Source organism: Apus apus, chromosome 6 (genome assembly GCF_020740795.1).
Source record: "Apus apus isolate bApuApu2 chromosome 6, bApuApu2.pri.cur, whole genome shotgun sequence".
Lineage (NCBI taxonomy): Eukaryota > Metazoa > Chordata > Aves > Apodiformes > Apodidae > Apus > Apus apus.
The window spans coordinates 20,378,959-20,391,604 of record NC_067287.1 but is presented as its reverse complement, the minus strand read 5'-3'; the positions used below and the strand labels follow the sequence as shown (position 1 = coordinate 20,391,604).

At 40.2% G+C, this 12,646-nt stretch overlaps 1 protein-coding gene across 8 annotated transcripts in view; it reads left to right on the top strand.

The window, feature by feature from the left end:
* Positions 1-12,646, top strand: part of ABCB11 (ATP binding cassette subfamily B member 11) — a 59,125-nt gene that overhangs the window by 31,704 nt on the left and 14,775 nt on the right. For 6 of the 8 annotated variants that reach the window (XM_051623998.1, XM_051624000.1, XM_051623999.1 and 3 more), the window contains 10 exons: positions 1,173-1,344; positions 3,053-3,177; positions 3,947-4,121; positions 5,417-5,530; positions 7,319-7,429; positions 8,361-8,486; positions 9,219-9,422; positions 10,668-10,838; positions 11,194-11,395; positions 12,106-12,184. In XM_051623998.1, the coding sequence (XP_051479958.1) occupies positions 1,173-1,344; positions 3,053-3,177; positions 3,947-4,121; positions 5,417-5,530; positions 7,319-7,429; positions 8,361-8,486; positions 9,219-9,422; positions 10,668-10,838; positions 11,194-11,395; positions 12,106-12,184 (1,479 nt within the window). Of the gene's footprint in view, positions 1-1,172; positions 1,345-3,052; positions 3,178-3,946; positions 4,122-5,416; positions 5,531-7,318; positions 7,430-8,360; positions 8,487-9,218; positions 9,423-10,667; positions 10,839-11,193; positions 11,396-12,035; positions 12,185-12,646 lie in introns of those variants that run through there. The other 2 variants (XM_051624006.1, XM_051624003.1) reach the window with 2 other exon arrangements.

Here is a 12,646-nt window from a genome sequence, read left to right as displayed (position 1 = left end):
TCCCTGATCTCAGTCGTGCCTGTATCGTGGTCACATCTGCAGAAGATTTGAAGGGGGGTTTATTTGTCCTTACTCAGTGCCCAGTGGTACCTATGACTTTCTGTGGTATTCTTTTTATGAAGAATAAATGCCAAGTGTAAGTCACTGTGAAGAATTTCTCTGGCAAAAAGCCATAAGCATGTATTAATAAGCATGTATTTGTCTAATGAATAACACTTAGTTCGCTGTTTTTTAAAATAATATTGTCCTGTGCCTGCACAAAGCTTCCTGACTGCAAAAAAAACATTCTCCAGAAGAAATATAAACATGTTCTTCAACTCAACACTCTTGAGTTTTTCAGTAGAGGACTGTAATTTCACTTGATGTATCAATGGACTAACAACTTTGCACTTTAAACCTGAATGCCACTTGCTCCTATTTATCCCAGGAATTCCCAGTTCTTCTAATCTCAGGGGTGAGGTAGTAGCCAAAAGTGGCAGAAATATAATGACTGTTGTGCTCTGAGACTTTTTTCCTGTGTTGGCAATGTGTAAGATGAAAGAAATGATCTCTGCAGCTGCTTAGGGATCAAATGTCATTAACCACTGCACCACTGCCTCCATGTGGTGACGTTTTGCTACAGCCTCATAAAGCCTGATAAAGTAGCCCTCCTCTGTTTTCCCACTCTCCCTCTCATTTACAGAATCAGCTGCCCGATAGGGTGGAGAGTGGATCTGGGAAGTGGTGGAAAGAGGAACCAGAAGAGAGTTACAGCCCCCATCCCTTTTTCTCCCCCTTTGTCAAGGCAGTGTCGTCCATTTTCTGTGCCCCATGATGGAAGGAATGCTGTATCAGCTATATTATTTTTCCGTTATCAGGCAGCTGTATCTCTGCCCCCATGCTGGGGCACGTTAGTAAGAGCCAGATAGTGAATGAGTCTATTAGAAGAACAAACCTCCTCCCCCAACCCCAGGAAAAGACCGTATCTTCTCTGTAGTTTTCATGCCTAAACGCCTTCTGCCATTGCAAAAGCACCAGGTTTTCTCACTATAGCCCAGGGTCTTTGGAAGGTGTGATAGTGGAAAGAATAATCCTCTCCCAGGGAATGCATCTAACCCAAATGTGGTCAAGACCTGCAATGCAAATGAAAGATATGCTCACCAAGATTCTGTTGGTTTGGGTTTTTTTTTCAGTGATGTTAACAAAATTAATGAGGCTATTGCTGACCAAGTAGCAATCTTTATCCAGCGCTTAACCACCTTTGTGTGTGGATTTCTACTGGGATTTGTCAGTGGCTGGAAATTGACCTTGGTTATCATTGCAGTCAGCCCACTGCTTGGGGTTGGAGCAGCTGTCTATGGCTTGGTAAGTGAATTGTGAGAGATTCCTATTGAGGTATGGTGGGCAGGGAAGTTCATGCCATTTAACTGAAAGGATTGGTGGAAAAGAAGGCTATTACATCCCTTTGATGTCAAGAGGGGCAGATTATGGTCACAGCAGCACTGGGGGTGGCAGACGTGGGCTTTGCTCCGCTTTGATTATTCTGATTCCCAGAATAATATATCCTGCTTCTAAGATGGGAGCGTAAGCATAATGTCTGTTGGATCCTGTGGGTGGACATTATAGTTGCTGAGTTGAGAACCTGACCTACAGCTTCTCTCTATCACTACACACCTGGCTTAGCTAGTTACTAGACATGGGACTTGATTTCTCTATGTAGATTAAGGGATTTTAGAAATTGTCAAATTTCAGAGGTGTAAAACAGTTGGAAGTGCTGTCCCTGCTCCTGGCAGCTGCTATGTCCTCTCCCAGTTGTTCCTGTTGTGCTCTTGCACCTGCTCCCTACAAACTCCCTGTGCAGAGGAAGGGCAGCGAAGAGGGAAGTAGCAGCACCCTGTGCCCTCTCACCTCCTCTCCCACACCCAGCAGGGCTGGGCCGTTCCTGCTTCTCCTCTGCACAGTTTCACACTCTGCTCTTTGGTTGGGTTCAGCCTTTTGGCTAACTCACTTCTACAGCAGGGACAGTTTGCTGTAATTTTGCTCTCAAACCTCCAGTGTAACTCTTAACTAATTTCTTGTCATTCTGCTCTCCTTTAGCACCTTTTGCTAGCTGCAAGTAGGTGACATGAATAATGAATGACTCAGTGTGAAGTGGAAGAGCAGAATCCTGGCAGGGAATGAGATAAACCCCAAAATGCTGCCTTCCTTCATTTGCAATTTCTTAATGAGCTCATTCCCTTAAATGTTCCTAATTTTTCCCCTTTTTGTTCTTATTTCTCTGTTCCCATCTCTTTCCTTTCACATCCCAACTGTTCAGTGTTTCCTCCTGATGAGCCTTTCAAGCCCAAGTCTTTGTTTTTTTTGCCATAAAGAAAAAGGTCAATCTAGCCTGGTTGCCTGTCTCGAAAAGTGGCTAATAGACACCTGCAGTAGGGTATTTGAAGAGAGAAAGCAAATGACACTTTACAGTTTCTAGTGATATGTCATTCCCAAGCTGATGTGGTATCCCTGTGTAGAATTGTACATGACTACATTTTCTTCCATTAATTTGAGCATTTTTTTGAGCCAAAGTAAGCTTTTGGTACAGTCTGGGCTGCTGTGTAGGGACCTATTTGCTGTCAGGCCAAGAAGCAAAGCACAGTGGTGGGCACCATCTGTTTCCATCCTCCATCTGTACCATTACCTGTTCTGCCTGAAGGTGAGCTCTGCCAGAGTAGCTGAAGAGCTGCTTAAGCTCCTCCTTCCTCACACTGCAGTCTGCTTAAACCCAGTTAGCAGCAGAGAGGGAGGGAGGGAAAACGGGTGTGGTCAGCTGCTCCTTCTAGCTATCCCCAGCAGATCTTTCAGCCACGGGTATTACTGTTCTGCAAAACATATGCTACAGAGGTAGGTAATGCCCTGGTGCTAGAAGATAGAAGCATTTGAGTGTGCAGCATGCCTAATAGAAGCCTCTTTGGAGCAGAGGAGGTGAGTTCAGGCAGAGCTGGCAGCACAGTGTAACAGCCGGCACTGCTTCCCACTGTCCCTGCCTGCACCTACAGTTCTGGTGTAACCAGCACTTCTGCTTTTGTAGGCTGTGGCAAAACTAACAGGCCGAGAATTAAAGGCTTATGCAAAAGCTGGAGCTGTGGCTGATGAAGTGCTCTCATCCATCAGAACAGTGGCTGCTTTTGGTGGGGAGAAGAGAGAAGTTGAAAGGTTTGTTTGGACAAATTCTAAGGCCTCTGATTTCTTTTTCCTGTAGAAAAGTAATGCTGTAAAGCACTTCAGAATTGTGACAATTAGTCTCCAAATTCTAAAACAATGACCATCTGTTAACTTTGAGAATTATATACATGTATGTTACAGAAATTTGGGTATCAAATGATATTACATATGCAAAACCAGTTTCATAATGCAATCAGTGAAACAAAACATCAGTAATACTATCTTCAAGTCATTCCACTTGTAGGAGCATACTGTCAATTTTTCCTCAAAACATTGTCTGATACATCACTTTTGCAGCATGTGTGAAAACTTCGGTATTTTCAAGCTTGTTCTAGCAAGACATGATGACTTGATGATAAGTTGCAAATTTCTCTTTAATTTGTTTAAAACATAACATGGCTGTAGGACATGCTCTGAGGTGTTGGCCAGATTCTGAAACCCTGTGTCACACTGTGTCTGTATCATCCTGTGTCGCTCTGCTGAAATCCCAAACCCCATGGTGAGGTGTCTGCAATGAGTGTGGCCTTTCTACTGCTTATTATACCAGAACACGCATGGATTTCATGATCTGGGAGCATTGCTGGTTTCAGCAGTGGTCTCTCACTTCAGAGTGAGGGGTATCAAGCTTATGTGGGCGCTGTGTTAACTCTGTAGCACAGTCAGTCATTGAAGATGCCTCATTTCACTGGTCTCTGCTCATTTTGGATTCTCTTATCAAAATAATTTTGTCCCCCCTTCATTTTCCTCTCTCTTTCTACAGATATGATAAAAACCTGGTGTTTGCTCAGCATTGGGGAATTCGAAAAGGAATAATAATGGGATTATTCACTGGTTACATGTGGCTTATAATTTTCCTGAGTTATGCATTAGCCTTTTGGTATGGCTCTAAACTTGTTCTTGAAGAAGAGGAGTATTCACCTGGCACTCTTTTGCAGGTACCCCTTTTAGCTTCACAGAGCTTTTATGAATTGTTTCTGAAAACATTAATTGTGGTTCTGGTATCTGGTGGCTCTGTGATAATAAACGCAATACGTGCCTTTATAAAGACAGTAGAGTCTTTATAAAGACTTGGTATATGTATGAAAGTATACAACACAATTGGATAAGGTAAAACAAGAAATCCAGTTTTAATTTAAAGATTTGAAATGTTGTCTGCTGTGATCAGAGTAATGCCTTTCTTTGAGACCCAATGGCAGGCTTCAGTCCAGACTCAGAGTAAATTTTTCCTGGGTGTTCTGATGAGACATCTATTTCTTCCCTTCTCTGCCTGTTGTATACCATGAGAGCTCCCAACCACCAGCAGCATAGAGTGCAAAACTTCCTGCTAAATGGGGCTTGATAAATTACTCTGAGAACGCTGTAATATTGAGTCATTCCGTTCATAGGAAATAATTTGCAACTGCTCTTGGCACCAGTAGTTGATACAAGGTAGTGCTGTGAAAAACAAAAGTGGGCAGTTTCCTTACCGAGCACATGATAACTTGTAGTTCAGTGCTTCCAAGTGACAAATGGCAAACAGTGGGGAGCTACCCTGTAGCTGAAAAATGGTAGCTGTCAATGGAGAGACTCTTCCTTATGCTCCCCTCCCTCTCAGTCCACCTGCACTGGCAGAATAATCTCACCTCAAATAGTCATTATCCAGCATTTGTAGTAACCCTTAAAATTTATTTCTCTGTGAGATGGAGAAAAAATATCTCTGTAGCTGGTGCCTGCTCCAGAAGTAAGTTTTGCAAGTGGATGAGAAAGGAACTGCAATATACAAAGGTGTTGTAATACAGTGTTTTAAGTTTCTTTCTGTTTTTGAATTGTTGTAGACTCTTACCTGCTTACTGGTGAAAGATATTTCCAAAATAATCTACTTGCCACTGATGTTCAGTTCCAGCCCATGTTTCAAGGCACAGGCACACAGTCAAATTGAGGTGGCTTAAAAATTACATCAGTGGCACCTCAGTAAATATCTGGGTGCACATGTTTTTAGGCCAGTGCAAATATGAGGTAAATTGGTTTACTTCAGCCTGGCAGCAAAGTTGTGAAAGACAGTGAAAAATCCCTTCTAAGATGCATTTGTTTGTTTTCTTGTGGGTTTATTCTGCTCACGTAGTGAATCTCTGCAGCTCAGCTGATCCACAAGAAGCCATTAAGCCACTGTAGTTTGATTTACCTCCCTAGCTCTAAACCATAATAAAGATGTGATGTAATATTTTGTTAATTTGTTTTTCCACTTCTTCAGGTTTTCTTTGGTGTTTTAGTAGGAGCTTTAAATCTTGGCCAGGCATCTCCCTGTCTGGAAGCCTTTGCCACTGGCCGTGGAGCTGCAGCAAACATTTTTGAGACAATAGATGAAGTAAGTAATGCATTTTTAAGCTGTGTCACTTTGTAGTGGAAAAATAATTAAATAAGCCTCAAGCAGGAGTAGTTTAATCTACTGTGTAAATGTGGAAAAATTAGTGCAATTAAAGAAAAATACACTGTGCAGCCAACTGCACAGCAAGCATCTAGTTCTCAGCCTCTAGGGTCATCAAAAGATGTGGCTTTATTGGCATTAGTGGTAAAGGTGACCTGTGACCTGTCACCTGACCCAGAGCTACCCCAAGTTAAAATGGGACCAAATGAGCACAGGCACTGGTCATGCAGCAGTCATGAATGTTAATCTCAATATTATCTAGACAGCTAGATATTTGAAAGAAGGTTGTATGAGACAGACTGAAAGCCACTGGCATTTTTTGATGGGGCTTCCTTTCTAGATCTGTTTAAATTTAGTGGTTGTCAAAATACTGCTGATTTCTTAGCAGTACATAGTATCTCTGTTCATTGACAAGCTTTATTGTACTGAAAGCCGCGTAAACTCGTTCAAATGCTGCTTGTCTTTTACAGAGCACATAAGGGTATATATAAAGAAGGCTAGAGGTTCTGTGGTAAGGCTAATGGACTTTATAGTAACCCTTTAATGCTCTGTAATAACAATAACACATATGCCTTATAAATGTATTTCATAAGCTAAAGCTCTAAGATAGACTGAAAAAGACATAAATAAGGGAAGTGCTTTTTTAGACAAAAGCAGAGACTTGGAATAGTAAGAATTAATCCCAAAATTCAGGATCAGGCTGTCAACTAAACCTTAGGGTAAAAAAGACAAATTAAGGGTGACAAAATTAGATACATCTGCTTGCTGTATTTGTAGATTTGTGAGTAGACAGTAAAAACACAGTTTTGCCTTGATGCAAATTATTTTCTGGCACTAAATTTACAGCCATGCTGAGATTTCCATTTCCAGGATCAGTGAAACTTTTTTTCATAGATTAGTTTCTGAATTTCAGTCAGATATATTCCTAAACAGGAATCAGTTTTTTAGCTGTTCTTAATATCTTAGACCATACACATTTCTCATATTAAAATTCCCTTCAATCTGTCAGGCTACATAAAAAAATCATCCACATTTCAGTTATCTAATATGCATGTCGCTATGGCTTTAATTTGTTCTTTTTATTCCACGCTTCAAAAAAATCTATCCTTAGAAAATTTTATTTATTTGGAATTCCTCAGATTTATCTGAGTTCTTTGCTCATGTCTAGTAGTCCACTGTACACAAGGCCTGGTCAAAACTGTTTGAGACCCAAAGCAAAGGGAAAGCTTAAATCAGGATTCCAGCTCTTAGGACTGGTGTGCAAGGACGGATGTTTTAAAAGCAAAGTGGAGAAGGGTGCAGATTTTCAGCAATTAATTGGTTGTGTGGTGCTGTAGGAGAATGTTTGTATGTGTAAGGCAGTGTCATTTCATTCCTGAGGAGCTGGCTAAATTAACATAATCAAAATGCCTCACTCAATCAGCTTTTCTGTTCCAGCAAAAACGAGATGAGTGGTTGACTATGGTAATTGCAGTAGGCCTAAAATGAGAAGAGGGTACATTGATTTTGTCCATACTACCCACTGGTAGCAACTCCATCATCACTGTGGCCTTCAATTTCATGTCCCTTGCTCACTAGCCCTGAGGCAGAGCCTGCTGCTGGCTCACTGCAGCCAAGTGCTGTTCAAACAAAAGTGCCACGGCTTTGTGTGCTATTGGGAATACTTATCTACTGCAGCAGTGTTGGCTGTTTAACAGCAAATAAATAACACAATAAATTCTATCCTAGAAACCCACCATTGACTGCATGTCAGAAGATGGCTACAAGCTGGATAAAGTACGAGGTGAAATTGAATTTCACAATGTAACATTCCATTATCCATCCAGACCAGACATAAAGGTAATTATTCATCATCCATCCTGTGAACACAACTTCTGTAAATAACTAAAATATCCCAGTTCTGCAAGCAATTTCTAGATTTTCAAGAGAATTTGTTTCCCAGAGGCCCAGAACCCTCTTTTTAAAAGTAGACTAAATGATTCTATTAAAGGGTTCATCTACTTACCATTCTGCTTATTCTGCCATTCTAACATCTCCATTGCCATACATACTTCTTCATGCTGAACATAAACTGATAGTAATTTCAGACAAACTCACCTGCATACAGTGTTTATTACAATCTATTATCCACTTTTATCAATAAGTGCCAGGATAGGACACAAGCTGAACAATGCAAGAAGATTTTGTAAAACACTTCGTTTACGCTGGGGTTGCACCATGGGACCTATTAAAATGCTGGGAAAAGGTGCAGGAGCATTGGCTGTATCTCCCATTATTTCTCTACTGCTGTGTTTCAATTGATAAATTGTCCTTGGAAAAGCAAATTACCAGGCAAGCAAACGAGTGTTATTGCTTCTGAAGACAGAAGCAGATGAAGTATCAGATTTGTCTACATAATTACACTGTTACAATCTTAATATTTATGCTTTAACAGGCATCCATAATGCATGTGCAGTGTTCTTTAAAGGGGATTTATTGCCAAGTTCTCCAATGGTATTAAGTTGCCTAGTTGTTAATGATGAACAACAGGAACAAAGATCAAAATCAGCCTGTTTGTCATGGAAAACACTGTGCTGCATTTATAAACTCTTCAAACAATGTAAAATGTTTTTCTTTTTCCTCTTCCTCTTTTTTCATACAATTTTTCTGACTTTTGCAAAATTGCTTTGAATCTCCATTTTAAGATACAGAATATACCCAGTTGATTGTATGAATGCTAGAGAATTACAATGGATAGATTCTGATTTTTGGTTTTTTTTCTCCTCTCCAGATCTTGGATAACCTTAATATGGTTATTAAAGCAGGGGAGACAACAGCTTTTGTTGGATCTAGTGGAGCTGGAAAAAGTACTACAATACAGCTCATCCAGCGTTTCTATGACCCCACAGATGGCATGGTGAGTGTACCCATCTAGAATGTCCTTCTCTAGCCTTAGGGGCCTGAAAGAATGAGATGGTTTCTTCTCCTAAGTGGGATGGAAGACTCCTAACTTCATTTTCCTTTTTTTTTTTTTTTTTTTTTTTTTTCCCAAGTGAGCAAACTATCCTCTTGTGAGAGGAGAAAACAAAAATTCAGTGATAAAATCTGAGTATAAACTATTTTTATTGGCATGATAATTCAGAGGTGACAAATAATTTTCTATTATAGAAAACACAGTATTGAACATTTAATCATTATTCCATAATATTGCTTTAGTTTATGCAATTACCATTTAGTAATGGATTGGCTAAGAATATGAATTACATCTATTAGGAGTTTCATTCCATTTATGTATTCGTCGTTGGCACAAATCACATAAGTGGTGACCTTGGTATTTGAATGTATAAAAGACAAGCAATTTACTGTAAACATATAGTCATAATTTTGATTATTACTTTCCATCTCATTTTATTTCTGAGGCCATAAAGAGGTATTGGGAAATGAAATCAAAGACCACAATGCCCAAGCCCAAGAACTAGCACATCCTGCTGCCAGCGCATTGCATTCTGTTATGGATGAATGCTGGTTTTTACGCTGGTCGTGGAAACACTGCATCACAGCCCCTTCATTTCCACTGTCTTTCTTTGTCTCTGAACTCGAGGGGATAATGTCCCTTTTTTTGTGTCCATGTTTTAACTAACTTCTCTAGATAACCCTGGATGGCCATGACATTCGCTCCCTTAATATCCAGTGGCTACGCTCACAGATCGGTATTGTTGAACAAGAGCCAGTGCTGTTTGCCACCACGATTGCAGAGAACATTCGCTATGGTCGGGATGATGCTACCATGGAAGACATAATCAAAGCAGCCAAGCAGGCCAATGCTTACAATTTCATCATGGACTTGCCACAGGTATGCAGTGCCTTGTAAAATGTTTGGCAGAATTTGATCGAAAAATGGAGAATCCTTCTGTTTGCCCTTCCCCTTGTCCCCCACGCAGCCATTTGTGCTTAGGTGGGAGGGCAGAAGGCTAATATAGATTGTAGGCAGCAATTGCCTTTCCTTTGACTAGAGTTAATTAGGTCTTACTACGTGTACATCACCAAGTTAAAAAAACCAACACAAAATGAGAAGAATGAGTTCCTCAGGAATCGTATGCACAACATCCAATATCATGGTAATAATCATAGCATAATTTTAAAATATGTATTATTCATGCTGTGGAGATCTGTTTCTGCTCAGGCCAAAAGCAATTTAGGGTCCAGATTCTCACTAGGCAGCATGGTTTTGAGCAGTCTCGACTGACCCTCACAACCTTATCTCCTTGTATGAGCTCTGTAAGTTAGCTGGAGGTTCCCTTTTCCCTTTTTCCTTCACTTTTGATAACAGGGCTTCAATCAGTCCTATGGTATCCTCCTTACAAAGCCCATAATTGTTAGTACCAGGCTGTTTACTTTTCTAGAAGGTCATTTTGCCAAGTAGCTCTCAAAGGGACACATTACAATGGTGAACCTGATTGACAGGATACAAGTACCATTACCTAATGTCATTACGTTTCCAGGCTTCCAGGAAACTATTCATAGAAGGACTGTGTAAAGGCCCTGTTTCTTTCCTGGAAATACAGGAATAAACAAGATTTGGCTCTAGGTGAATATAACTATCCAGGCTCTTAAGATGCTAAGCTTTGTATATTTATTTAATTCCCTGCTTGAACTCAATGCCACCTGAGTATGATGTCCATGAATCACAGACACAGTGTTCATGAGCCACAGGCCATCAGCTGGCAAGTCTAGCTCTGTGGAAAGTTTGCTGGTGAGTCATCTGACAGAAGGTGGGCAGGCTTTTCTTCTCCATTTCAGCTTTTGCTGATACAGTTGTTTTGAGCCAAGCTGTAACTTTTCACCTTTTTTATCAGTACCTAATTTTGGCTTGGGGTTGGAACTCCAGTTCAGGCAAAATTATGTTGTTCTTTACAAATGAAATTATTTCATCAGCTTGTCTTTGAATCTGGTGCACTAACAATGTTTTTGTCTTTCAAAGATGACATTTTTTTAATTCTACTCCCAGGACAAATCTGACAGACTGTTTACCAACATCTTCATCAGAAACTTAACCTTTTGTTATCTGTTCCGCTTTCTTTTTTTTTCCTTCACACAGCAATTTGACACTCATGTTGGAGAGGGGGGAAGCCAGATGAGTGGAGGTCAAAAACAGAGGATAGCTATTGCTCGAGCACTTGTCCGAAACCCAAAAATCCTGCTACTGGATATGGCCACGTCAGCACTTGATAATGAAAGTGAAGCTACTGTCCAAGAAGCACTTCATAAGGTTTGCAATAGCACAGAATAAATCAGACTTAAAAGGGGATAAATTATTTTTAACACACTCTGCTGAGGGTGCCGTTGAATTGCAACAAAGCAGGGGGAAGCTTTTCCTAAATACAGTTTCATAGACACTAGCAGAACCTTAGTATTATTGACAGAAAATATTTTTTTCTTACATTGGGACATTAACAGAAATCTATAGCTCCTTTTGCTCAGAAGCAGCTGCTCATCTATGGGCTATGGATGGAGTTCAAGTCAAATCCATCTGAAACCTCTAGAAAGACTTTAGATTATGTAGCACTGGTTCCCAGCATTTCTGTTTGCTGTCCTGGGAACGAGCTGCTGTTGTTCCCTGCCAGGCTCGCCTTGGCCGCACGGCGATCTCGATAGCTCACCGCCTGTCGACCATCAAAGCTGCTGATGTCATCGTGGGGTTTGAGCATGGACAGGCTGTGGAGAGAGGAACTCATGAGGAACTCTTGAAGAGGAAGGGGGTTTATTTCATGTTGGTGACCTTGCAAAGCAAAGGAGACACATCACTTAACAAAGAAACAACAGAAAGTAAGCTCTATGTTTTCTTTTATAAAATGATGGAAAATTCCAGATAATGGAGGTTATTTTTTTTAAATGCTTCTTTCTTTTTTTTTTCCTGCCTTCATGGCTGATTTTTAGCATTCATAGAAGTAATAAAATGATAGCCCTGGCTAAAGTGTTTTTACTGCATATGCATGGGGTGACTTTCCTAATATAGATCTTCCCTGAAACATAAATCTTGACCTGCAATTTTGCCTATCATTTTATAGCTCCATTTAGTGCTGATGTGCCAGTCCTTCTGCATTTGAAATGCAAGCAAATTGCAGGGTATGCTGAAACCACCATGCTTGTTTTACTAGAGGCAAATTTGAATCAAAGCTTCTGGAAATGGAGGTCTAATACAATGATTTATATTCTTGTGAAGCATCATACCTTGGATATGATTATCTTTAAGAGAGCAATAACAGTGCTAAAATAGGGAAACAGCCTTTAGCAGTCACATCTCAAGTGAGATGGTCCTTGGGTTAATATTCAGTTATCTTCATCATGTCAAATGAAAATGCAAAACTTGTGGTTCATATAGGTTGAGTAGTAAGGTTGTATTATGTTCCTTGCCTTCTACAAAGTATTCCATTTGTGACTTGGAGACACTGCACTTTTTTTGCAGAGCCACAGTGGACTTAGGTTGTATTCAATTTTAGCACACACTGAAGAGCTCTATATACTATATTTTACAGCAGCAGAAAATAATGGGGATGAGCCAAACCTTGAAAAAGTCCAGTCATTCAGCAGAGGAAGCTATCGAGCCAGTTTGCGGTGAGTCTTAAAAATGATTGTAAATCTCAGTATGTTTCCAGATCTCCATACTTCTTCCCACTATTCCAGAATCTCAATAACGCTAATTAATCACTTTTTTATATGGTGCATAAAAGGGAGTGGAAGGGCTGCATCTTTCTAACCACATTACTTTCTCTCCAGTTCTGGTCTGCTGTGTTAATGTTTCATTTTTAATATTACTACCATACAGCCATATATTTATATTACCTAACGCACTTTCAGTCCAGTCACTTGAAAAATGACTTGCTGTGCATTTACTTGAGAAATCGATGCAATGTACAAGTCATGTCAGGCATATGCAAGTACATGTATCTTACGTTACAGAGTTAAGTTTTGTCAGAGATAGAGGTGGATTGTTTCAGTATCCTGTTTCAGTGGACTGAATTACATGAAAGTGATAATAGTGAATTGACCTGTTGTCTTACTGGCTTGTGCAAATAC